The 27,003-nt window shown below is 36.3% G+C and overlaps 1 protein-coding gene across 1 annotated transcript in view; it reads right to left on the bottom strand.

Moving 5' to 3' along the window:
• LOC126374618 (lachesin-like) overlaps positions 1-23,552 on the bottom strand; it is a 95,280-nt gene extending 71,728 nt beyond the window's left edge. Inside the window, exon 1 of the mRNA XM_050021310.1 lies at positions 23,414-23,552. Within this exon, the coding sequence (XP_049877267.1) occupies positions 23,414-23,495 (82 nt within the window). The 5' untranslated portion in view covers positions 23,496-23,552. The remainder of the gene's footprint in view (positions 1-23,413) is intronic.
• Between the last annotated feature and the right edge of the window lie 3,451 nt (positions 23,553-27,003).

Below are 27,003 nucleotides of genomic sequence, written 5' to 3'. Positions count from 1 at the left end.
CGTATGGTTTTATTATAATTATATTTGTTTCAGAATGTGAATGAAGTTGCTTTTTTGTGACCTCAAAATAATGTTGTGCTTCCTAGCGTGCGTGCGCCACTGCATGCACGTTGCTTTTGGAAAATATGTCTTTTATGGTAAGTTAACTTTCCGTCCGCGACTGCGTTTGCGTGGACTTCGGTTATCTGTCGCGAACGTTCTTTTCTGGATCACAAACTATTGCTATTCCATTCATTTAAGTAGGTTAAGCGGTATAAGCATGATAAGGTGGCAAACAGGGTTACTTTTGAATTTATAATATACTTACATAAGTATGTGTTAACTGATTTGGATTTGAATTTGCTTTTTTCATTTCCATTAGATCAAAAGAAAAAATCATCAAAATCGGACCTGTCCCTGGCTAGTTAGAAGTGGAACCCTCCATCGACTACACTAATTTACTCTGCATTGTAAAGAAATTAAGTAAAGTAACGTACTTTAGTATGCTCATCTAGTGACGAAGTTAATCAGTTTGGCTTTCAAAAGTGAATAAGGAGAGAGAGCAGTGCAAAACTAAACTATAAACATGAATAGTACTATGGTCAGAATCCGGCTCCCAGAATAGTTTTCCAAGAACAATGTCGGAAAACGTCTTAAATAATAATAACCCTTGGGGATTATTATGATTCTAAAATACCTGCATAAGAACAACAACAAACAACTTTATTAAGCATCTGCGTTCTTCGCTAATCTATATTTGTTGGGTATTCTATGTTTTAACGGCATCTATGGTCCAGTTGTCGATCGTTAGGCTCACTATCCGGAGGCCCCGGGTTGTAATCCCGGTGGAGACATATCACAGAAATCACTATGTGATAGGGATCACAAAACTAGTAAACTAGGTAGTAGGTAGTGGTAAACTAGGGAGTTTGGTTAGGACATTACAGGCTGATCACCTGATTGTCCGACAGTAAGATGATCCGTGCTTCACAGCACGTTAAACTGTTGGCTCCGGTTACAACTTATTGATTTAAGTATGCAGTCGTTACATGAGCCTGACACCAGAGTTGATGAGGTTAGTAATCCACCTCACAACCCACACGAGAAGAAAGAAGAATTATATGTTTTAAAGTTCGCCAACGCTGTCGGTTGTGCTTAATCCATGAAAAACTACCCGAGCGTACAAAATGTTAGCAAAACACGAAATTATCAGTTCCTGAAGCGCTCTTTTTATTTAATTTAAAGTTGGTAGCGACAAGGGCCGGTATCGAGCACCGTATCGGCGGGTTTATTGGAGCTGTAAGTGATTTTCGCCTCCGTCTGCGACTCCGATTTGCATAAACGGCGGGAGCTCTATCGACGACTCGCAAAATATTTGGGTGCAAGGTTCTCCGCTTATCTTACCGATGACACCGATAAAATGATATCGTTTACTCAGTTTTCAATGGTTACTGCCATTCGCCGGTGGTTTTACTCGAATTTCGGCAAATATTCATCGTTAGACTGAGAGAATTATTCATTTTCGTTCGCAGGTTTAATTGAAATTGGAGCCGCCGTTTTGACCTGATGGAATAAAAATCAAATATCTGAACACATATGGTTTGAAACGGAGTTATATAGGTTTATTATTAGCATAGTTTAGTTTGCTTGTATTTGACTGTTAATATTCCAATAAAGAAATACTTAAACAAATAAGAAATCTTAAACATTTGCAACGCTAAATCTGTCTAAGTTAGTGCATGATACGTTGTACAAAGGCCGCTTCAAACAGTTTATGTATCAAAGACTACGAGTATTTGAGACTCAAGAGACTGGGAGATAGCAAAAATAAAATATATTTTAATACCAACGTAGTCCCTCCCGGCGGAAAATGTAGGTATTGTCCCCTTCGAGGCGAATAGCTCGAGGCGTCAATATTCTACGTGACCAGTTCCTTGTGTCGTCCACGGAAACATGTGTCGGATGTGAGGACTATCTGTTTGCCCGGAGAATGGCGATCGGGACACTACTGAATTATTTGCAGGCCGGGCTGCATCTGCATTCACGCGTGACGGCTTGATGCATCGCCGTGATTAATGGCTTGATAAATGTTATCAGCAGACTGACATTCGATTTTTAATGTACTTTTTGAGGTGCATTTTGCCGTCTACGTGACGTTACGCCGTAGCTGAGTGCTACGCCGTGTAACACGTAGCTATTATTTTAGGTATTATTGTGTGGAGTATATTTTGTAAGTCTGTATGGGTTCAAAATATAACCATATTAGTGGTAGAATATTCTTATCTTACGCTTTGTTACTGATAAAACGTGCAAACTAAAGACAAAGACTCAAAAGTTTTTACATTATACTATGAATACAAAACTGTTAAAGTTTTTGTTATCTATTTGTAGAAATACAAGGCATGTGTGGCACCTCTGAATGGGTCAATCGTGACCAGTGCAAATGTCGCCGGGATAAAATGGCACGACTTCATAAAACGACCTCGTTCTATATTAGGAACACTGAAATGTCGATGGTTCTGTATTATAATTCCCTATATACAATCACACTGGATATACCCTTGACTCCAGAAAGATATTAACTTAATCAATTTTACCATCATAAGTATTTGATAAATTGCGGATAATGTCGTCTGATCTTTCGAACTTCACACCTTTAAAACATTTTGAAGAAAGTGTCCCACGTGCACGCCATGAGTTTCACGCTTCGCAAAGTGTGTACCTTCTTACACGTGGCGACGCATGTGCTACGCACGTACTTATCTATTACACATGGCAAAACGTGCGGCGTACGCCGTGGTGGGCACATGCGTGCGTGTTATATCGTGGTCGATTTTGCAAACTGACGTATCGCCAATATTTTGCAAAAACAATTTTTGTCTTATTCGCAATAGCAAAGGTGCAAATCCAAAGCCAATAATTTCAGATACGTCAGTTAGCGACATCAGCGACGATATGAACATAAAAGTTTAACATAATACACACATACACATATTTCATATACATATATTATATTACATATTTGTTAGTTTTACAATATGTATAATGCTTTCAGCATCTACGAGCTACGAGCTGTGGACTGATAATCTATCAACAATATTCCTGATATCTGTTTTCAAACTCTCTGCGCACTCCAATAAGCAATCGCATGCACGTAAGTAGGTACATTGCTCTTTTTTTTGAAGCACCAATATTTACTTTTACAGTAGCTATATTTTCTTTGCATAATATCGTTTCGTATTTGAAGTGAGTGAAATGATTTCCGTGTCCTGCGCTGAATGCTTGAATAGCAAACGTCCAAATCGAGCAGGTCCGGAAAGTAAATAGATGGGGATTTGTATGGCGCGGCTGATACGACTGCCAATCGAATTCAATAGCAAGGAAAAAAGCCGATCCTATACTGTGCTGATACTTATAAATGCAAAGGATGTGGACTAACAACTTTTTTTACCTTCCAGTTTGTAGGAAAACAACAAAAGATCTCCACTAACCCGCAGTGGATCAGCGCGGTGAAGAATGAGCCATACCCCATCCGGTTGAGTGAGGGTAGGCTTGTGCCCAGTTGTGGATCGTAGATATATAGGCTATTTATATGATGTTTGCAAGAATCTACATACACATTTAAAAAAAAAAAAAAGACTGTATGCGGTTTTTATTCTTTGCATTTTTCAAGTGAGATAGGCTCAAATTATTGTACCTAGGATTAGTCGGGTCGATTCGCTAGTCATCACTAATTTAAGAGCCACACTCGTCTTGTCGGTGTAGCATTTTCTATTGTTTATAACAAAGGCCAATTCCAAAGGTCAATTTGCTAGTAACAATTAAAATTACACAATTTGAGTATTATTTAGAATGCCTTATATACTAAGTAAATATTTAAATAAAATGTATAAAATTAAATATGTAGGTAGGATGTGAAATTATTTCTGGAATCTTTTGCAACGAGGAAAAGAAATGTGTGAGAAGTGAAGAATCACAGCGATCAGTCCCTCTTTGCCTTACTATTCTGGAAATGAGAAATGTTCATATAAGAGCCAGTAAAATGTTCTCATTAAGTTATATTTTTATTTTATACGTTTACTAGACTCTCGATACGGCTTCGCCTGGATACATTTTTATCTTATCTTAAATAAACGTCTAAAATAATCAAAATAATCGCATGCATACCTGCAATGCTTCTCGAAATTAGCCCACAGATCCATAATACTTCCTTTTATACATGTATATTAACACGTAAGTAACTCACGCCGGTAAATAATCTCTGTCAGGGTGGAACAAAGACACAAATCGTCATGAGACAATTTGAAGCCACCATTTATTAGCTCATAGTCGGGTACGGTTATATGGCGATCATCTCCTTAGCATTATCCCGTATTTCACAGGGTCCGCTTACCTAACCTGAAGATTTGACAGCGCGGTTTTTTTAGAGAAGCGACTGCCAGTCTGACCTTCCAAACCGCGAAGGGAAAACCGGCCCAAGTCAGGTTAGGTCTCATACCTCCGAAAATGCATTTCTCGGAAATGTGGGTTTCCTCACGATGTTTTCCTTCACTGTTTTTTCGAAATTCGAAAACGAATTCGACAATAATTGGTTTAGACCTGTGCTGGATTCGAACCTGCGACCTCAAAGTGAGTGGCAAGCGTTCTACCAACTGGGCTACCACGGCTCTTTTTACGGTTATATGGCTATGATACTGTTATATTTAAAAATTGTCCGTCTCGGATATCCCATTTGAAAGGCTTTGACACACCAAAAAAAGCCAAAAAAAAAAAATGTTTGATACCTGAGGTGGATAATGTTAAAGTATAAGGTTACCATCAGCCAATTGTTAACTAGAACTAGAATAAAATTGAGTCACTTTTAAAGACTCACGCAATTTATACGTTATAAACTACCGTATCGACCCGATCAAAATAGTTACCAACAAAAATAATGAAAGTAAAATTAATTAAATATAAATTTAAAGAAAAAGTAATATAAATAGTTGTCAAGGATACAATTTGTCACATCGATGAGGTATCATCAAATTTAATAATTGTATAACACCTCAACAACACATTACATAGTCGAATTGGGACTGCCTGTAATGTCTATGTAATTTGTGTTAATAAATAAATAAATAAATAATAAGTCTAATTTTAATTTCTAGGTTTAGAAACGGCTTACCATTAACTGATGTTACATTTGGCCATCTTTTAGCAGTACGACAACAATGGAACATAACTCACTCGTTCTGTCGAGAGGCCACGCGTAGTCACTGAACCAAATTGCAAATGAACAAGGCACCTTACAGACATATATTTGTATATTTGTTTATACTTGCTTTGTAATATTATATGCAAATAAATAATACTTCTCTCCTGGACTGGGTGTAAAGAAGAACAATTGGCTAATCTAGACACCCTCAGTTGTTGACTTAATTTTCTACCTGGTGAGAGACTTTTCTCAAGAAGAGAGGAAGGGGAAGAGCGAGAAGAGCTTACATGGAACAGATTAAAGAGAAGGCGAATGTCATGTCTTATAAAGAGGTGAAGGAATTGGTCTTTGGTAGACAAGAATGGAGAATGTTACACCGACAAGAGCGTGACTCTTAAATTAGTGATGTGAGAGACTTGACTACTCGCCATTTGTCTGGCCAATAGGCTAGTTTGCAACTAAAATCAGTTACTTTTTACTAAACGTCAAAACACGAAATTACTATGGAATTTTTATGAAATAAGCACAATGGCCCCGATTCCTGCAGACACCGCCTAATTTTATTTTAGGTTATATCCGTCATTTTCGTATCCGTCGAAAAGGAAAGGGACGGATGATTCACAGCTCTTAATTTTAGGAAGAATGAGTAAATTAATGTGTCGGGTTATTGACTGACGTAAAATTTTTAGACGGTTGGTTTAGATTTGTGCTTAAAATTGACGTGTGTTCCATAAATTTTATGCTTGTCGATTACCCGTCCCTTTCCTTTTCGGCGGATAAGAAAATGACAGATATAACTTAAAATAAAATTAGATGGTATTTACAGGAATTAGCACCACTGTCACGTTATAGATAAACGTGATAAAATGTCGGTATGATTATTACGTTTTTTTTGATTAAAACTCATAAAAAAGTTTTTATTTTTTTAGTAATCAGAGTTTCATAATCTATCTTGAACCTAGTACACGACCCAATTAGTGACTCTGAAACAAACCAAAAAAAGGTCCCTATCATCCCGGGTGTCTTCCCTAGCTACCAACCTAGTACCCTGGCATTCAACATCGTAAAGTAACACTACTCCCTCATAAACATAATAAAGCAATCCAGACAATGTCACTGGGTCCATCTGCAGTAATTGTCGAGTGGGAGAGTCCTCACCACTTATACCCGTCGTTTGTCCCATTCGGGGTTATTCTAAAACTTATGAGTAAGTACTGATAGCATACAAAGCTGTTTTAAATATAATCTTTAATTTATTGATAAAAATGTATCGTCTTTTGTACTTACTGCCTTTTTTCCACGCACAGCCCCGATGTATTACATCTATAGGATGTTAATATTTGGTACCCACTTACTTGAATGAAGACTTTGTGGAAGAAGAAATTATGTACTTAATAATTTATAAAAAATAACGATTATTTAATTAAGAAAAAAAAAGAATTTAAACGATATAATCGAAACAAAGGCGACATTTTTGCCATCGCTACTGCCAAGTTGTAGGATCCTCAATCCTACGGCAGCTCAGCCACTAGAATCTCACTGGATCCGTTGGCTCCAACTAGTTAAATGTTGGCCCAAACTTATTTCGGACTCTTCGAGATGTTATACCAGTTATACACTCCGCAGCTCCGGCTGTGTTCAAGAGCTGCTAAGATTAAGCACGGATTCCAACTAAGTCTAATATTTAGAACGGTATTATTATTCGGAGAATATATTTGTAGAGGTTGAGGTTAAGTCTGCCAGTTGAGGGTTTAAATTGTAAGATATTTTATCATCGTGGAACGGGTGAGCTATGTCAATAATGTAATAACTAAGTTTTAGGTACCTATCCAAAGATACGAATATTACGAAAGTTATATTGTTATTATTTACTTACTGATTTAAAAGTAACAAGAACTCACTAAGTATAGTAATTCTAATATGTTTGTCAATACGCGAAGTGCAATTTAGCTAGGGTATCTATAGGTTTAAGGATACTCAAACCTTTAGAAACAACGTAAATATTTGTAAAAATATATAAAACGTGGTATATTACAATTTAATATCATTCGCTAACCAAAGGAACGGCTATTCAAAACGAAGTCATAAAATTGGCTGCAGGCAATAAGCGGGAAACAATGTTGAACGAAACCAAGAATTTTGGTTTCGGTTTGCTGGGAGCTCGTTCTGAGTAAGGAAATTCTTTACCAACATTGTTTCTAAATTAAAACAATCTCATAATTGCACATTCTCTAACTTCTTTGATGCAGCGTAGGTATCCGGGGCGCGGGGTGGGGTGGATCGCTTGGGGTAAGTTTTGAGGCGAAGTTAAGCCGATTAAGTGTCATTTCCGCCGCGGAACTAGCACTGTTCATTAAATATTTCGAGCGACTTAATTGCTGAGGTCGGTCGTCTGGTAAGTTTTGAAATGTGAACAGATTCGTGCCTCTTTCGCCGCGGTTCTTCAACGGGAGAAAATTAAATGTAACAAGTTCATATTGTGGCAGAGCAGTACATTGTTGGCAGACATCGCAGAGCGCCGCAGACGCCCCGAGCGCCGCGTCCTGCGCTCTAGAATCAAGTCAAATTCAAAACTTTTAGCATTCTTACCTTACTCTTATGAAACTAAGTTATGTGTTCTCGCCACCTTTTAACGTCGCAAGCTGAAGTACGAGTACGAACTGGGGCGCTGATATATTTATAATAATAATAATATATCTAACATAATCTGACGACTACATTTACGTCCTAATTTGTGACTATATCCCCAATTGGGCTACACAAAGGGTGTTAGTGAAAATTGCACTTAAGATAAAGTAATAAATTATTGGCGCAAGTCTGATACCTACTGGCGATTGAACCGGCGCTCAGCGGAAGATTTGACCACCGTGAATTTGATGTAATTACTATCCTTATTTTTTGCCTTCAAGTTCTATCGCATAGCCTCCTATGTCTACTTTTCTATTTTTCTTTCCTACCCTGATAAATACTGTTATTTTATTAAAAAAAGTTTATTTACTAATAGCAAAAGATAAGGATCTAATAGCAAAATCACCCATCCATTAAGTCGTCGAAAGGCTATTAGACACATAACCTAACATAGTACCACACCTGTATCCCCGAACGGGTAGGCAGAGGTGTATAGCATTACACCCACTTCTCGTCAGTTGTAATAGGAGGCGAGGTAGGGGCGAGCCTATTGCCATTAACCAGACAGAGGTCCTAGAAACCACGTGATATCAATAAAGTGAAGTATGTATTAGTGAAGGGTTCAGTTGTCAAAAAGAGGTGAAATAGACTTTAGCTATCCTTATCTAATCAATGGATCTATAAGCTCCCGGTGAGCAGGCGCATACTCTACTTTCCCGCGTGTAAAGGTCGGAATAAAATAAAAGAATTAATAAAAAAACTTAACCTATCGCTGAGGCGTCACACGCCACCATGTTTCTTAATATCCGTGTTAAGAAAGTTGTAAAAAAGTTTTCGCCATTTTCCGCAACACGGAAACGTTTTTTTATTTCTGTTGGGTACTGTGCTCTTTTTATTTGTCCTTAGCGGACGAACTTTAGAACCCTATATGTAAACATGTATTTGTATTATCCAGGGACCTACTCAGGTCCATATCGGTAAGTATATACTTATTTGAAAGGAATGGTGATGGATGATAATATTGAATTGACACGGTAGAGTAAAACGAATTATTATAAAATATCTGCCAAGTGAAACAGTTCTGATAACCTGTGTCTACCTCGATAGCGTAGACAGGATTGGGTGGCGTCTGTCTTCTCTAGCCATTTTGTAACACAACATTATTTCATTTTATTACAACCTAACATACAATTACGCCTGTATCCCCGAAGAGGTACATACTATGTATGGTCAAGAGTACTAATATGTATACACTTTGACACCATGTCACATTATTTTTTTTTGTTAATTAAACCGTAAGTCTCATTAAATGTCAAATATTATGATAGTGCGACAGGGTTCTAAAGTGGGTACATGATATTACTCGTGACTATACAGTATAAAATAATCAAAAATTTCCATTATATATACGTAGATTGCGGAATGACAGAAAAATGGCGGTTGGTTGTTTTTAAGTCGAAGATGTAAAATAAGAGCTCGGTGGCGCACCGGTAAACGCGCTCGGTCTGCGATTGTTGAAGTTAAGCAACTTTCGCGAAGGCCAGTCATAGGATGGGTGACCACAAAAAAAAACAAGTTTTCATCTCGAGCTCCTCCGTGCTTCGGAAGGCACGTTAAGCCGTTGGTCCCGGTTGCATTAACAGTCGTTGTAAAATAGATAAACCTGGAAAATAAACAAGTTAGTATAAAACATATAATCGTTTTCCATTCTACTAATATTAAACAGAACGACCAGGGGGGGTTAAAATGGCCACATCGAAGCAATTCATCTAAGAAAGCAATGTTGCCATTTGATATTTGCGCAATGCAAACAAATGTCAAATAGCAATATTGCTCTCTTAGATGAATTGCTTCGATGTGGCCATTTTAACCCCCCTGTTCAGTAAGTACAATTATTGAATATATTTCAATAAGATAACATTTGACAATCGCTTCAATGCGCGGTAAGAAATAGACCTTTCAAAGTACGTCAGCTATTGTTGTGACGTTCATTAGCATAGTGATGTATCAGTCGATATTAGGTCGATTGGTTCATTTCTATCTAACAATACATAAAAGATAATTATTATCTTACAGACCCAATATTAACAAGCTAATAAGCCGTTGTTACCCCGTCATAATAAATACCAATAATAATATCGGAACACGTTAGTTTGTCGGGTAACTCGGTAACACAATAATCGTGGCAAATTGTTTGATATCGACAAATACGGTGGGGTCACGTAGAGCAACTTGCCATGCGGATCGCGGCTTTCACGGGTAATTTAGGGATTGCCCTCTGTGAAGAATAATGCCCTTATTATATGGTTCCAGTTTTATAATCTGTCATAAGTATATTGAAATAAAGAAAAAGATGGCAAATGTAAATTGTTACTGGCAATAAATTTATTTTATCCTTTATTCTTCTTCTTCTTTAAAAAAGTGTTCTGTGTGTTTGAGTGTTTCCGGACTTGCACCAATTTTCAAATTCTGATTACTTAATAAAGTCAGATCTAAAGGTGACAAAAACTTTTTTTTTCCATTTCACTTATTTATGATTTTAATAAAGAAAAATGTATAAATACGTGCGACATTTTGTCACGTTTTTCTATGATGTCACAAGTTGCATTTTCATACATTTTTTTAGTAATCTCGCGTTTTGACGTTTATTAATCCGGGTGAGAGCCTTCAGCGCTTCCCATTTGTCCGGCCAAGTAGTTAATGCCATCTGCGGCAAATCTACAATAAGTCACGTCAAAAAAAGACGTTTATTAAAAAGTATCTGGTTTGACTACTTGGAAACTACCCTCTTATTAATTTAGTAACACAGTTATAGACCACCTTTATAGACGGCAATACGGCTCACCACATATCATGTTGTCTAACACAAAGCTCGGTGAGGTGTGGGTAGTTACTTAGTTCATTTTGCGATGAATGTACTTCTGACTACCCTTCTAGATATAGTCGTGAGCTTAATGTATTTAAGTGTTTCAATTTGTAGCAAGTATAACATTTCAATGTGGTTTCATCTTTGTTGATGTGACTTCCTCCACATTCATCAATCGTTTCATACACGCCGGCCGGTTCAGAGTAGATCGTACTAAAACTTTTCTAAGGACATCTCCAATTTGGTCAATGTACGTCCTCATGTGTAAGTAAGGCGAGCAAATGGCAATCCATAGACTCTGCTTAGTCCGATGGGAAATAGGCGAGAGTTTATATATGTGTGTATGTTGTATGTGTGTATCTTCAGGTTAGGTAAACGAATTTTGTGGAAACTTGATAATCGCTACGGAGACGATTCTTCTTTCTTTTACGATCTCATGACAGGTCATTTAAAATAGGTCTATTTTGAATAGGTTTATTTGCGAAGCCGATGAATTTTATAAGTATAATTATTATAAAACTTTGTAAGAAATATGTACATTTCTATCAGTGTACTTATTTCTCAACTCATTTAGACATCTTTACACCACTAATTCTTAGAAACATTTAGAAAATATTATCATCAGACTTAAATCAAAGAAGTCATTTCAAACAAAATTCAAAGTAAGCAAGAAGAAAAGAAACGGTCAATGATAAATAAGATAATTTTACTTGAATAGGTAAGGTACTTAATTTAATTGAATCATAAATTTGATAAGGTGTCTCGAAGATGAAAACAGTGAGTGTGTATACTTAGAAAATACTTTTCATCTTTAAGATAATTGTATCGATGGGAAAATTGTGCCTAGTTGCGAGATGTATACATTTAAAGACTTCCAGCTTTTAAGCTACGTAGGAAACAATAATTGTATTAGTTCCCACAATATTCCCGTTTGTATTCAAGGTTCAGTTTACCTAGCCTAGGATTTTATAATAAGATATTAAATATTGACTATTTTACATTAACTGTATAGTATTACGCGGTTACTCCACCGACAAGAGCGCAGCTCTTAAATAGAGAGAGTATAGTATTTAGGTTAGAATTTAATATAGATAGATTCAAATGTATAGATAACATCGCAGCACATATAGGAGCCGATTGGCGGCTCACTTTTTCAATATCCCGGACCTAATGGCCACCAGATGGCAAGTTGGGCAAAGTGATGCTATCAAAAAGCGATAGGCCGCGGTTTCCCCGGTTATCGGGCACTTTGCGCCTGGGTCAACTTATATGTACAACATGTTGTACACGGGTTTACATCAATTCCAAGTTGGAAAACTTACAAAAGTGCCGGTTCCTAACAAAGTGCTCGGATGTTAAAAGTGGTTAAGTGTCTGGGAGATTAATGAAATGTAAGGTAGGGCCCGTAATGTCATCGAGGTAGTATACTTAAAATGACAAAGGGCGGAAAAATTCAGTTTTCGAACCAGTGATTTAAAGCCAAAAAAATTCGGTAATATTTCTCTTAGTTTATTTTCCTAACCACGGATAGAGCTATAAATTACAATTAATAATTTATAATAAGCAGGTATTTCGTCAAACGAATTTTTCTTCTTCTTCTTTATCAAAATGTCTAAATCTATAACTATACTATTCACAAATCTCCACGCACATAATACTAGCTGTGAAATTCAAATATTTTCTTTAAAATGCACCACACATAAAAGTGGAAAATATAAAGTAACATCCTTATATTATTTGAATAAACGGTGTATAAATCATCAAAGACGTCTCCACAGAGAATGTTTGAAAAATATTGTTAGGCCAGCTTTACTCTGTTTACTAACAAACCGCTTTTATTTCGAGTTAAGTAATCGTATTTGTTACGGTACGTGATTATCTACCTTTGGCTTTGTTTTGCGAAACTCAGGTAACATTAGCGTTAAAATGCTTGTTTTTGTTGATACGCTTTTTCCTCAACAAGCGTTCAATTTTATTGTGGAGAAACTTTTCCTTTATCTGCTAAATTGCAGAAAAATGCATGCTAAATAGAGAGTAAATTTAATTTGCAGCTGAGCTGATGCTAGCTTGTCTCTTTTTCTGTAATATTCCCGCTAGGGTTGCCAACGAGCTACTTCTTTAAAGCGAGTTCTTTAAACGTAATTCCATTACTTGTCAGGATGGCGTCATGGCGCGGGCGAGGCGAAGAAACTTGGGTGTTTAAAATGCTGCAAACCCCGCCATGAACTGTGAGTTACCCTCTGAAACCGAGTTGGGTATGAATAATTGTGTAGTATAAAAGTGGCATTTTAGCCGGCTGTCTGCATTGTTATTCAGTCGGCGGCGCCGCCGCCGCGCACGCCCCGCAGCTTATCGTCGGCCCCCAGCCGTTGTAAATTAAATAAATATACATCTAATGAGCGGAAATACAATGCATGACTAAGCTAAATAATTGCTTCATCTTCGTATTTGCGAATGTTTTCTTTGTTCACTCATGTTTCCTCCTCCATTTCACATTTAGTTCATAAAACAAAACATTGTTAATTATACGAGTACGCAAGCTAGTTGAAATGCAAAAATGAATGCGAACTGAAAACAAATGGCTGAACCATCTTAATTTTTAACTTGTTCGTGAAATATTATACGGAAACTATAGTTTTATTTATTGCTTTCTGTAAAGCCTTAATTTTTATTCAAAACTGTACGGGATGAAAAATGTTGGTAGTATATTCTGCGGCGGAAGGAAGTTGTGATTGAGGGCGACTTTATACGACTTGACTGGATATGGGAAGTTTGTTTTATGCACAAATTCCCTGCCTTTTAAAGAGAATCTAGTCGAATAACTGAAGCACTAAAAATATGAATTAGTTAAGTACAAGAGAGGGGAAAATTTCATTGGTTATTTTAAAGATCATTATAGGTACTTCTATTATTACTTGTAGAGAATACTGAAAAAGTATAACTACAATAGAATTGGCGAAAAGCTTTCCAATAAAAGAAAGTAACAAAAATATATAGTACCTAAAACCCTGAGTTCCGTAGGAAATAAAATGTTATAATTGTGAACGTTTCTGCTAGTCTCGAGGTATCTTGCCGCCTTTGTTCAATTATAATAACGGGTGTGTTTTTCTTTATTTCGCTGGAAGAGCTCATGGGAAGAAGAAATACGAGCTCTTACATCGTACATTGATCTGAGTGGGAACGGCCGGCGTGCACGGACATCCTTTGAGGCGGTCGCCCGTACACGGCCTTTGAACGCCACCAGCGCATTTTGATACCGTATCGATTTTACCATTGAATAGATTTTTACTTTATTTCTCGCTTGCTCTGTGCGAACTCTTTTAATATTCTACGTATTGTGCACCACCTTTGCGATAAGGTACCGGAGACTGAGCGTCTCATAAATAATGAAAAGTACTCAACCAGGCAAGTAATAGAGAAAACTTTAGTAACTAAATATTCGTAGAGTGATGGTGTTAAGCTGAAATTAAAAGAAAATAAAAAATAAAATTGTCACTAAACAAAATTTCCAAATACCTATCCAAAAGTCAGGATAAGTTGGTAGAAAAACAAGATAAAGCAGCTACCAATTTTCCCTACTAGAAAAATATATAATATTTGATCGCATTAATCGAACATTCTATTTGTCTTTTGGCTCCTGACCCCGTCCCGCTTGCGAAGGCAGAGCGTTCGAGAATTTCAATTTAGGAGAAGAATGTGCCGACATAACGTGTGGCCCGAGATATTTTGATAGGACATGTTCTCCGTGAATAAATTTCTTTCCACATATTAAAAGTTTTTAAACGGTTTTATTATCAATTTGTGGGGCTCGACTGACGAAATATTCTAAAATTGCAATTTTGTTCGTCACCAAATTAATATTAGATTTGTCCGGTACGAAAGTTTTGTTCAGAGGTAAATACTCTTATTAATGATAAAAACTACATTTTGTATATTATTAAATACATAAACTAAAGCTTGTTCATCGTTTCTTTGGGGTGACCAGAGCCACATCTCCTCAAGACATCAGGAAATTGTTTGGAGACGATCTGGTTGTTGTCATTTTAAGAAATGATAACCTGTATGGTTTCAGGTCAATCCATCACCTTCAAATGGTTTTACGTTTATCAATATAGACCATAATTCTTTACTCAGATTTTACGCCTTGTCCGGGATGATAAGAGTGGAATTCTAACTGTTTCTTTTCGGAATGTTAAGGTAAGTATACACAACATTCCAAATATCTTCATTGTAAAAGCTTTGTGTCGAATGTTCCCGGAATTTTCATTTTACCATGATATGTGCTCACAGGAAAGGCTTAGTATTGCATATCGCGTTTCGGCCAATTTATAGTTTCAATTTTGAGAGAATTTTAGGTACTTCTGAGCAAATTGAGAGTTAGCTCAACTTCAAAATGAAATTTTTGATATTTGATGAACCATACTGCAACATTTTACTAGAGCTTTATTTAAGATTTTGTTTGTAGTTATGGGTACAAATGTCGTTGATTTAAATCTAAGTAAGTATTATAGAAAAAAATATTCCGAACAGTTTTTCATAAGTGTGGAAGTTAAGAATAAAAGTAAACTATCCCCGTTTATAACTATAAAACGGCTACAAACGGGCAAGATAAGGTTGTTTTCATAAGCCATATCAAATTCATTACGACAATAAACTCCCAAATGTATTTACGAGGGATCACGTCATGAATAAATTTTGTCAAAGGGAAGTTTGATGCGTGAAATAGCTGCCAACTTAGACAAAGCTTTTAAACAAATGCTCAGTTACGAGTAGTACTTCGTTGTTCATTTTGAAAGATAGGTGACGTTAATAAACTTGATTAACGGAGTATCTCGTGTGCAAAGAATCTTTGGATCTTTGAAGATTGTTTTTAAAAATTTATTGGAGTTTTTAACTTTATATCATCTTCTTAATGGAATTCATCAGTTGAAGCAGGTACTAAGTCATCATCATCTCCCTAGCATTATCCCGTTTTTGACGGAGTCTGCTTACCTAACATGACGATTTGACAGGTCCGATTTTTTACAGAAGCGACTGCCTGTCTGGCCTTCCAACCCGCGAAGGGAAAACCAGCCCCATACAGGTTAGGTCACATACCTCTGTAAATGCATTTCTCGGGAATGAGCTTGCGGGTTGACAGACATTTTTTATTTTGGTCATTTTGTTTATTTATATTGTATTGAGTACAGCTAAATTAATTTATCATTAATAAGTTAAATTGCTCATAAAAGCTTAAATTAATTTAACTGAATTATTAAATAAAGTACGCCTACAGTTGAAGAGCTTTCAAAATAATTATAAATAATATACAGAGGAGTTCATTCTGATTCATTCGTTTTAAAATGTACTGAAATGTTTATTTTATATAAAAATAAGTAAATATCACAAATCATGCCGAGTCACGTTTACTTATTTGGTTTCATTTTAGTTGAAACTGATGGTGTCACGGGCTTGAGATATTTATTGCAAATAAAATTTACTTTTATTTTTGTTGTTATAATATTTATTTATTTATTTTATGTCATTTCGGATATTGGTGAACAGAGTGGTGAAAGATCGTCTGTGGAGAGTGATGACACGTCCATTTGACGTCCATCACGGTACAGGCGACATGATCAGGTTTCTACAATATGTCGGAATGCTAACGGCTGGAACAAAAAATACGTTTGAACTCAGATCTATAAAAATATTTTTATTTTTATGGCTAAAGCCCTTTGTAGCTAAGACTCGATAAGACCTGGCGACAAGAGTCGACATTTCAACCTGAAACGCTTGCTCTATATTAAACTATAAACAATGGGCAATAAAAATAAATTCTCTTATCACAGTAATAAACCAATTCATACTCTAAACTATATACATTGTTTCAAAAATAATGTCTTCAAAGTAACTATCAATAACGACAAATTAAAGGCTTCAAGCATAAAAGTGGACAGTGGACATGATGCAGAAGTTTGGTTTTAATAATAAACAAAGCCTGGGTGTTGGGAAGTAGATAAAACCCTTATGGGGAGAGGAGTGACGACGGTCACGTTTTTAATTACCCTGGCTCATTCGTAACGTGTCACTGGGGAAGTTTGGATAAAGCTTTAGCTACATTCCGTACACGCGAAACATCTTAGCGTTAAAAGGCTAAAAGTGGAAAAAGAAAATTTAAGTCGTTCGGTTTGTCCGCAGTGACGTCACCCTTCATCGTCCGGTAAAGAAAGTAGTATCGCGGTAGGCAGAAAAGATGTTTAGTATTAAATAGAACGACTACTTCAGTACAATTTCAATGTAATCGTAGATACAGCAGCCTCAATACGCGACACGAATTAGATCTGTCAAAGTACGGAAGCCAGTGTTGTGACATTCATTAGCATACTCAGTGATGTATGTAGTCGAGATTAGACCAATATTTTTTTTCTAACACTAGCTAATAAGTATTTATATCTTGGTCTTCAGTACACAACATAATGTGCTTTGTCTTTGACTAATCCGTGACATTACAGTATTATTTGTGTCTTGACTTGTTATCGTGGTGAATGGACTCGTTAATCTATGTGGGGGCTGATTCACAAGTTGGGTTAATGGTATTCCTTTGAGAGCTTATTGCTTTTAAGTTTAGATAGGCATATCTAAATATAAAATATTATTAACACATAAAATCGCTTCTCTTTGAACGTAGTTTTAAAGTTCAGATATACCTGATAGAAGATATATGCAAGTTAACTTGCATATAACAGCAAATCGCTTTTTTATGTTTTTCGACGACGGAATAACCATAAATTTTGATTTTATTGGACACATCGTAAATGATTTAGACATTCATCGGTGACATTAAATATGCAATTCGATTATCACGGGTGTGTTCTCAATTGACGGAATAATCTGACGCTGACGTTGTACTTTTAGAACTGTTGTGATAAACGTATTATATTTATTGATGTGTATAATTTTATTTATTTATTTTCACACCGTCTGTACCCGTAAGCTTTTACTAAAATTATATCCTATACTTAAAAGTTGCCTGGAAGAAATTGCTACCTTAGCAATGAGGTCGCCTAAGGTTTTATGTAATAACATAAACAAATAAGTGGTACAAAAGGCAAACACACACTAACACACACAAACTAATAAGTTTGTGTTCCTTTTGCATCCAATAAAGAGTTTTTGTATTATATTGTAAGTTAGTACATTCAGTATTTAGTAACAGTTCTAGAATGTTAAGATTTAACAGAAGACAGGTCATCTAATTGATCCTCGCGTTGTATAAAGAAAGCTCACGAGCAAACTGAACAAGTATTAGAAAGGGTTGCATTTGCACTCTAAATATCCTCGTTGGGGTTCGTGGGGAAAATAAAACATTAAACAGTACAAAGTGAGGCGAAACGTGTTGTTATGAGCTGCCGAGGCGGAAAACTATTTCCCAGATTATTTGTGTAACTTCTAGGCCCTGCCCGTCGACTAGTTATGAAACAAGTTATCGCGCTTGGAAATTTTTAAAAGCTTTCACATTTTCTTACTAGATAAAGTAGCAACTCGAACTTGCAACTTCGCTGTTTAAGGTAAGTAATTATTTTTCAAGCAAATGTACAATCTTGCAGTTCTACCCAATTGAATTTTAGTGCTTCGCGAAATATGCAGTGGGGGAATGTAATCTTGTCGTAAATTAGTTTAGTTGACTGTCGCTATTTTCGGTTTACTTTGGAAGGGGACGATATCCTTTGTTTTTGAGATGAATCACGAACAGGAAAATTTTATTTATTACTCCATTTGTTTCATGTTTTATGTTATTTTTATTAAGAATCGTAAAAAAAGTCTCGTAATAATTCGCATTGTTTTATATTATTAATTTGCGCGTTGTGAAATCAGAGTTTTCAAGATGTTCAGTTTCCGGGGTGCTGAATTCTATTCATTCTTCATTGTAAATTTACTAACACCGGGTCCGTATGTTGGCTGCTCATTCTTATCCCCCCACACTTGCGACGACGCGTCAGAAGTCTAGAGGGTAATAAATAAAATAACTCCCCTTTCCCCAATTTTACATAAAAACGCGTCCCATCCGCAATCTGCATGTTTATGAGAATATTCTATAAACACGAGTAGGGAGGGGCATTGATGGCTTCGGTGTCGCTTACAGCGCTGTGAAATTATTTTATACTTGATAATATCAGAAATTCAATTTGTTATTTAATAGCCTCTACATACATACAACAGACGCTATTGTTATGATATGAATAGATAAACTGATGGCTAAATATTGGCATATACGTTCATTGTGAGCCGTGGGATGAATATTTAGGCTGTTTAAGTTTCTTATATTTTAATGAAAGATTATTTAACACCGCCTATTGTGCTTTATTTATTCGTATGTTTATGTCCTTTGTATATGTTGTTGTGCAATAAAGTATTATTGATTGATTTATTGATTATTTTTCATAAGTCTAAGCAAATAATGGACATGTCCACGGACCATTAAGGGACCTGTAAAAATGTGTGAAATAGAGCCACAATCATACAGGTATAAAATTGTGTGAGTCCTCAGTGTAGGCACACGTACATTTAATCGTGCTATTCCATACCTGATACAAAAAACAGTAACAAATACGAGTATTAAACAGCACTATTATCACAATGAATGTTGGTGTATGGTAGGGACAGCAATCCCAGAATTGCATGCAAATAAGATAACAGCAATAAATACAAGCATTGTTCCTCATCTCTTAACATTTCCTTATTGCGCAGGATTTTATGAGTTCGTCGACCCTTCAAAACAATTAGGTTTCAACTAGGTACGACCGTTTTGAAGCACTCGAAAGTGAATCAAAGGAAATCCTTGTGTACCGCTAACGTAAATAAACGGGTGGCCTTTCCCAAAATGAAGTCTAGACGTAATTCGCGGCTATGCGCTATCATCATCCCCCTAGCGTTATTCCGTTTTTCACCGGGTCCGCTTACCTAATCTGAAGATTTGAGAGGTCCGGTATATGGTAGGTCCAGTGGTTTGATAGGCTATGCGCTATGTGACTATTTATAAATTACGTAGATACTAGATAGAGTCCATTTTTATACTTTTTAAATTTGACTTGCGGCTTTTCTTAAATGCTTTCACGTTTATTTATATTTTTCATTATAGACTATAAGACTATTTTCATTACTACCATAAGAGAGTGGAGTGGAGTAATTAATCATTTATCTACTTTTCAGTGCTTGGAACCTGATGGATAACATACACATTTTTTATCGTCCTACATATTGCTAGTAATAGTTGTCCTGGATAGCATAAAACAATTCTCCTCTGAACAACATTACGACGGAATTATATTTGTAAGAAAAGTTTGTTTTCGTGTAAAGGGTGATTGCATTACGTATATATTGATAAAGGAAGGTAGAAAAAGAAGAAAACTAAGTCCAGTGAATTGTCGGAGGAAAACGTGGCTATTTACTAGCACCTAACCATTAAATGGCCCAAAATATTCTGAGTATACGTCGGCGAGTCACAAGGGAAGGATTGTTCATCAGCGGTGTCCAAACAAAACGGCTCATTGACTTTCTGATTAATTGCAAGCCAAGCCGCAGTGACATTACCGCGTAGAAAAATATGCAAGAAATATAAAGCCCATAAAATTAGGCCCGCCGACCGGGGGCGCTAATATATTTTCTTTTTTTTTATAAAGAGTGTTTGTTATAAATTGACTGTTAGTATTTTATTTATTACGTTTACAAAGCGGTTTCCAAGTGAATTTCAATGAGTGGTGTTGCATGGTGCGAAAATGGCGCTCCCCATTTGTCCGGCCAAGTAGTTAATGTCACCTGCGGTAAATCTACAATAAGTCACGTAAAAAATGAGATATTCTTGTTATTACTTTTTTAATATTCTACATCAATATTTTAGTTATTCTATGATGTTTTTTATCACTTAAGTTAATAAATTCTCACATTATCATAACACGCAGCCAGTCGTATTCCTTTCATTGTAAATTACACAAGCGTGTCGTGTTTCACGTAAGTAGGGATTTGCCAAAAAGGTGGTAATAAGGTATGCAAGGCCTCTTTCCTTTGTCGGCCACTCGGCCGACGTGAGGGGAATCATCTCGCACGGACGCGCGAGATTTGCTAACTCCAATGTTAAGAATTCCAGAGGTGAAATGTACGCGATACACAATCGTAAAGGTATTTGCTCGTTCATACATTTCTCTGAATCCTTACATGTTTTATTCTGTCGAATTCCAGAGCCACTTCCAGGCCCGGAGATCGTGGACGCATAATATATTCCCGAAATAATACGAGTGCGCGTCCTCATTTATAATAGAAACTGAAATTTGTATCAGAACATAAAGGTAAAGGCGGGTGCAGACAAGCAGGGTAGCGGGGTCGAACGGCCGCATCATTGTGCGGGCGGGCCGCGGGCGCGCGACTACAATGCCATCGCTGTGACATTTTCGCTAATGGTTCCAGGGTAGGCACAATAAAACGACAATACGACGCGAGATAAGGTGGCAAGTGAAAATTTTACAACGAGATTAAATTAATTCCGTCCGCCCTTGCTTGCTGAGCTAGTTTTATGAGTTCATGGGCTTATGAACGCGGCTCTCGAACCCATAAATTTCTCCTCTCAAAAATTAAAGCGGTGTTTTATTGTCATCAAAGTACGTACATCCGAGAATCTTTTAAGATATGTATCCTGAAAATTATAGCTCATATTAAAAGATTTTCCGTATTATTTGAGTACTTAGGTAATTGTGTATATTGAATTGTAAAATAATTTTAATTCCACTAATAGCTAAGTAAAGCAGTACCTACCTGTACATGCTGGTTAGCCATTGAAAGTAAATCTTTCCAACACAGGGGACATCATGCGTGTTTTACGAATATTCTGACATTTTGACCCGTGGGCCGTATTTCAATGAGGATTCCGAACCCGCGCTTTGAGCCCTGAAAGGGTTATCCATGCTACTCCACACAGCTTTTATATTTTATAACATCGCCGAATGAATTGCTTAAAAGTGAGTGCAAAAAATCCATTATACACAGTCTCGCTTATTGTACTCGACGTGTATAAAATTATAAGGTAGGTAGCTTACAAGCAGTATCTAAATGGAAAGTATTTGTCTAAAAGGTAGATAATTTCTTCAATTAATACCTATACGTAAATGTATTTTTATGGAATTCACATTTAGGATATATGAAATATAGTTAAGAGAGTTGGTTAAATTATAATTAAAATATACTTACAGTATACAAAAAAAAAGTTCTCGTCGCGTAACAATAAATATTTAAGAAACTTTTACAGGTTACGAAAATAAACCATTTTACCATTAAAAGTTCAAATTTCTTCTAATATTAGTACTAGGTGATTAGGTGATGAAATTAAAATCAGCCTGTAATGTCCTAACCAAACTAGGGATAACAAAGTGATTTTTGTGTTATATCCCCACCGGGATTCGAATCCGGGGCCTCCGGATCGTGAGCCCAACGCTCAATTACTAAATCACGGAGGACTTCATTTAACTTATGTTTGCTTACATGTTTAGTTAATATAAATATTTGGCAATGAATGTCGGCGTTTCGTTAACGTAAAGGTAACCCTCTAAAGCCGTGTTTAAAGAACATTGAGCTGTGTGGCGCCACGAAGCCGGAATTCACGCAAACGTTGTGAAAGCTTGCACTTTGTGAAATGAGACCGAGTGCAAAACTCTGGGTGGGCTAGTAGAGAATGTCCTAAATTTACTACAGTATGTTGTATGTGCGGAAACATCCCAGGCAATGGCAAAGCCTAGTCTAGACAAACAGATCTCCGTCGTCTCTCCTACACTTCCTCGGAAAACCATTTAGATAGGTCAGAAAAAGAAACTTTATTTATCTTGGTTTAGAACTGGTTGCGATACCTGTTTATAATTTTTAACACACTTGCTCATAAAGTAACTCTTATTGTATCGCTTTTAGGAACATAAAGTAACTCTTACTGCATCGCTTTTAGGAACATAGAGCACCTTATTAACACTAGTGCGATAATGCTAGATTACTGCACTGGTGCTTTTTATCTCATTTTTTTTATTCCCATCATAGATTTCATACACATTCAGAAAATAAGTAACGAAAATTGACAATTATTTCTATGAATAAATGAACTGTAATGCTGTTAATAAACATTTCTTTTCTTGGAAATATTTATTTTTGTTAACAAATTAACATGTATTGTATTCACATTCTTATACATAATTGTATGCAGTTTCATATATTTTGTATATTTTAGGGTATTTGACTGACTAGCGCTCAGTGCTAAAAGTGTGATCAGTGCAGTGATAAAAGAAAAATAAATTCGCACGCCGTTGTTGTAATTTTTCACAAATATGACAAATATTTACAGTTGTGTTTTGGAAATTGTATTGGTATTTTCCACACATGTATGTCGAAAGACGTCGTACGAAACGTGAGCATTGGTCATTTCATTACACTCTTGGCTCCATTACGAAATGAAATGAAATGCTTTCTCCACTGTAATGACCAACATAGCTCGCTTGTATGTACTATTATCTTTTGAGAAAAATATATACCTATGTCAATGTTGTAATTATTTGTAACCGACATTATGTTACTTAATTAGTATTAATTAATTAACTATACCCTGATCATTTTGGATTGTTTATCAAGAAACATTAGGTAAAGATACTTAACTATAATCGTGTCAAAAATACTTCATTATGTATTTCGGTAATAATTGAAATGCTACTTGAAGTTTCAGGAAATTATTAACTTACCAATGAAGTTGACATGTAGGATGGCCAAGAGTAGAAGGCGCGCGAGGGGTGATCCGCCTCGCGCATGCGCGCCTGTCGCCATCTTGCCTTAACGCTCCACTCGGTGCTGCCATCTACCGGCGCCGCGCTTCCCACGAAGCAATCTTCTCATCTTCATTGGCGACGAGATTTTCCTGTTTAGTTAAATAGTAAAATAAATAAATTATTTCCGATAAGTATATAGATAACGATATATGAGGCAATGATCATTTCGAACATCCATTTTGCTAAGTTGTAATTATTTTCTGAAAGTTAAAGTGATGTAAATGTCTTGTTTTTGTGTGTCTTTTTAGAAAGCGCCTTTTATCATACCTGGATTACGTATGCTTCCTTCTTAATAATTACAATTGCTTCCTTCCATTGGGGTCGAAAGATGCAGTTTCTCATGGAGACTTTGAATATAAAGTCGTAGCTAAAAGTTAATGCAAAATATCGTAGTTCTGCTGAATATTTTAACGTAACATTTCGTTTCATTAATAAAATTTCATAATTTAAACCTAACTTCCGTAAACGAATTTTTGAATTTATCGATAGCCACTTTATCGACAATTACTACAACCACGAATTGACGTGTTACACCTTCCCGCCCCGCGAAAAGCGGCAGGAAATGTTGTACTGAACTCTATGGCTACTTCTCTCTGGTCCGCGGAGGCTCGTGTTGCTCTATGAAAAAAAAAATCATAGTAAAATAATCGATTAATTTGCAAAAAAAAAAATATATAAAAATACATAAACAGAAATGTATACGAATAACCCAAACACTAACGTCGCTTTTTAGTTATTTAAAGAGGAAGTTAAATTACAGAAAAACAGGCAGCTGCTATGACGAAACTTAAAAAAATGGTACCCTACACGCCGGAAACGAAACCTCAAAGAGCTTTTAAATTAAAATACGAACATTTGTTGTCAATTATTCCGATTGCCAATTACGAGCAAATATAGTCCGATAAATAAATTCTGTTACTTGTCGTTTCCGTAGATAGAGTATATTTTAATGTAATCGAAACGAGGGAAATGTTCGTATTTTATTCACATTCTGGTAACAGTCGAACGTTATCTGAAATATGAGGGAATGTGTGGGCTACGTGCGGTCTGTTCTGAAAGAATTTGATATCAAAGAATCGCTCGGGGCGGGCACAAACACCGTGTCCGGGTGTGAACTCGCCCTTACATACGAACTCGTGGAAGTGGCCTTAGCTATGCTAAATAAACTTTGCAATATTATTTAGTGACACGTACAAATGTTTTTGATAAGATTACTGGACATAGACGAAAAACAAATTAAACGAATAACTGTAGTACTGTGTTTAGCCTTTAGAAAACTACGAGTTTTCACAAACTTTAACGCAATATGGCTTTCATTATAATGAGTTTCAACTAGGAATTTAAAAAGTTGGGAAATTTGTATTCACCTCAACATACAAGGCATTATTTTATTTTATATATTATAATATCGAGTTGGTAGAGATTGTCATTGTTACATGTCTAAACTACATAACATTTACATTTAATGTAAGTACGAGTACTTATACTATAATCAGGTAGGAGTTAAATGGCAAAGTTCTGTAAGTAATTAATAAGATCATTCCGTGAACAAATTACATAACAAAATGTAAATGATGACGGTAACTACACTGTAAGGAGTTTAACTGGGAAATCAAGGCACAACTGAGCCGTTAGTAGTCGGCAACTGTCTCACCCATGGGATCTCAACTTATCCCACCTCCGCCAACTCTGTTCACAGTTCACTAAAACAATCTCACTAGCCAATTTACTGACGGTTACGTTCACAGTTCTTATTATAGAGAGATACCGCGAGAGCACCGGGACCGAAATATGCACAAAACGATCATATTAAGTATGTGAAGCAACGATCGTATTATAAAATTTTCCACATCTGCCATTACCTTTCGTATCGCGAAATTATAAATAGCGCTTGCGTTATGCAGTGAATGGCGGATAAATCGATGTAGCGGTCCAGTCAAAAAATGTCTTGGTGCGGTCGCTTCATATACAGGCGGATGTTAACACCCAACAGGCGACATGCGGATTCGTGCAATTTAATGCTGAGGGTATATCTCCCTTGTTTCTGTAATCTATGGTTACGTTTCATAATGTTTATTAGCTACTTGTAATTTTTTGTTTCGTTGGTTTCCCAAGGGAGTGAGATAGGTAGGTAAGTATTATCCTGAGATAAAAAGTTTACACTACCGGCCATCCAACTTCTCTCAAAAAGTTTGACGTGAGTAAAGAATAAACAAATACACTCACGGAATTCATAGATTATTTTCTCGTAATCTATAAACATTGTGGTATTCTGACTTTATATAAATATGACTTCTTATCAATAAAGTTCGATGTTTATTTTGACTTTTTCTTGTAAACCATTCCATTTGTAGTAGGTACATTTTTTGTCTTCATATAAAATATACGCATTTTCCTGAAGTCTCTTCCAGTCGTCTTTAATCTCGAACAGCTCTCTATAACATTATATTCTGTAACACAGTGCCTTCTTTTCGCCTCTCATCCTGTTATGAAACAGTATGTGCATTACTTTTCGCGTTTGGCTAATGGGATCACATGTTTTTTATAAGCTGTAAGCTCATACTGTGTGTGTTTTCCTTTGATTTTGGATCCGGTTTGTATTACATTTTTCATACAAGAGTATTGGAATATGAAGCGATACTACGTTGTTTGAAGTGCAACAATCTCTTCCAGGCATACTTCACTTAATTAACGTTATGGTTAGTTGCAAAAAACGTTAGCAAGATACGTTATAAGTAAAACATGTTCACAGAAATGGATAATAAATTATTAAAAATACAAGGATTAGATGTGTGTAATATTTGTTTATAGTACTTGGGCGGAAGGCAAGAGGGAAACTACTGCCCTATTTTTCCCTAAAAAAGTAGCATGGAAAATGCTGCACCGACAAGAGTGTGGCTTTTAAATTGATCATCATCATCAGTACTTACGTAGTAAGTATATCATTGTTGTAGAGTACGCTTAATGGGAAATGACCGCGTGGTTCTTGTAGTAAGGACTTATAAAATAACAATTCAATTTCATTTAAACAAACTGTTTTCTCGCCACTCTATTATAAAAATATTTAGGAACGAGAAGGGAGTAAAGTGGCACCCAATATAAAGGTTTGCTCCCACTTCTGAGACATATTAGCGGTGTGGGGTCACGTTCGTGGCTCGGGGCGAGCACATTACGTTCCGTTTCCGGCTGCGTGCGCGTCGAACGGCATTATCGCGTACTGCGCGCCCGTAACTCGCGTCTTGCGCTTTACTTAGGCGGACTGCACATTTACCTACAGTACTTATGAATACTTCAGTTATATTTTTTTCATTATTTTATGACATTTTCTTAAACCTACAGTCAAATTGACGATCTCCTCCTTTTTATGGTTCCGTAGCCAAATGGCAAAAAACCGGAATCCTTATAGATTCGTTATTTCTGTCTGTCTGTCCGTCCGCATATCACAGCTTTTTTTTCTGGAACTATAAGAACTATACTATTAAAACTTGGCGCCTTTAGCGGATCAA

The sequence above is a fragment of the Pectinophora gossypiella genome, chromosome 2, assembly GCF_024362695.1.
Source record: "Pectinophora gossypiella chromosome 2, ilPecGoss1.1, whole genome shotgun sequence".
Lineage (NCBI taxonomy): Eukaryota > Metazoa > Arthropoda > Insecta > Lepidoptera > Gelechiidae > Pectinophora > Pectinophora gossypiella.
This window is presented reverse-complemented; position numbering and strand designations above follow the sequence as displayed.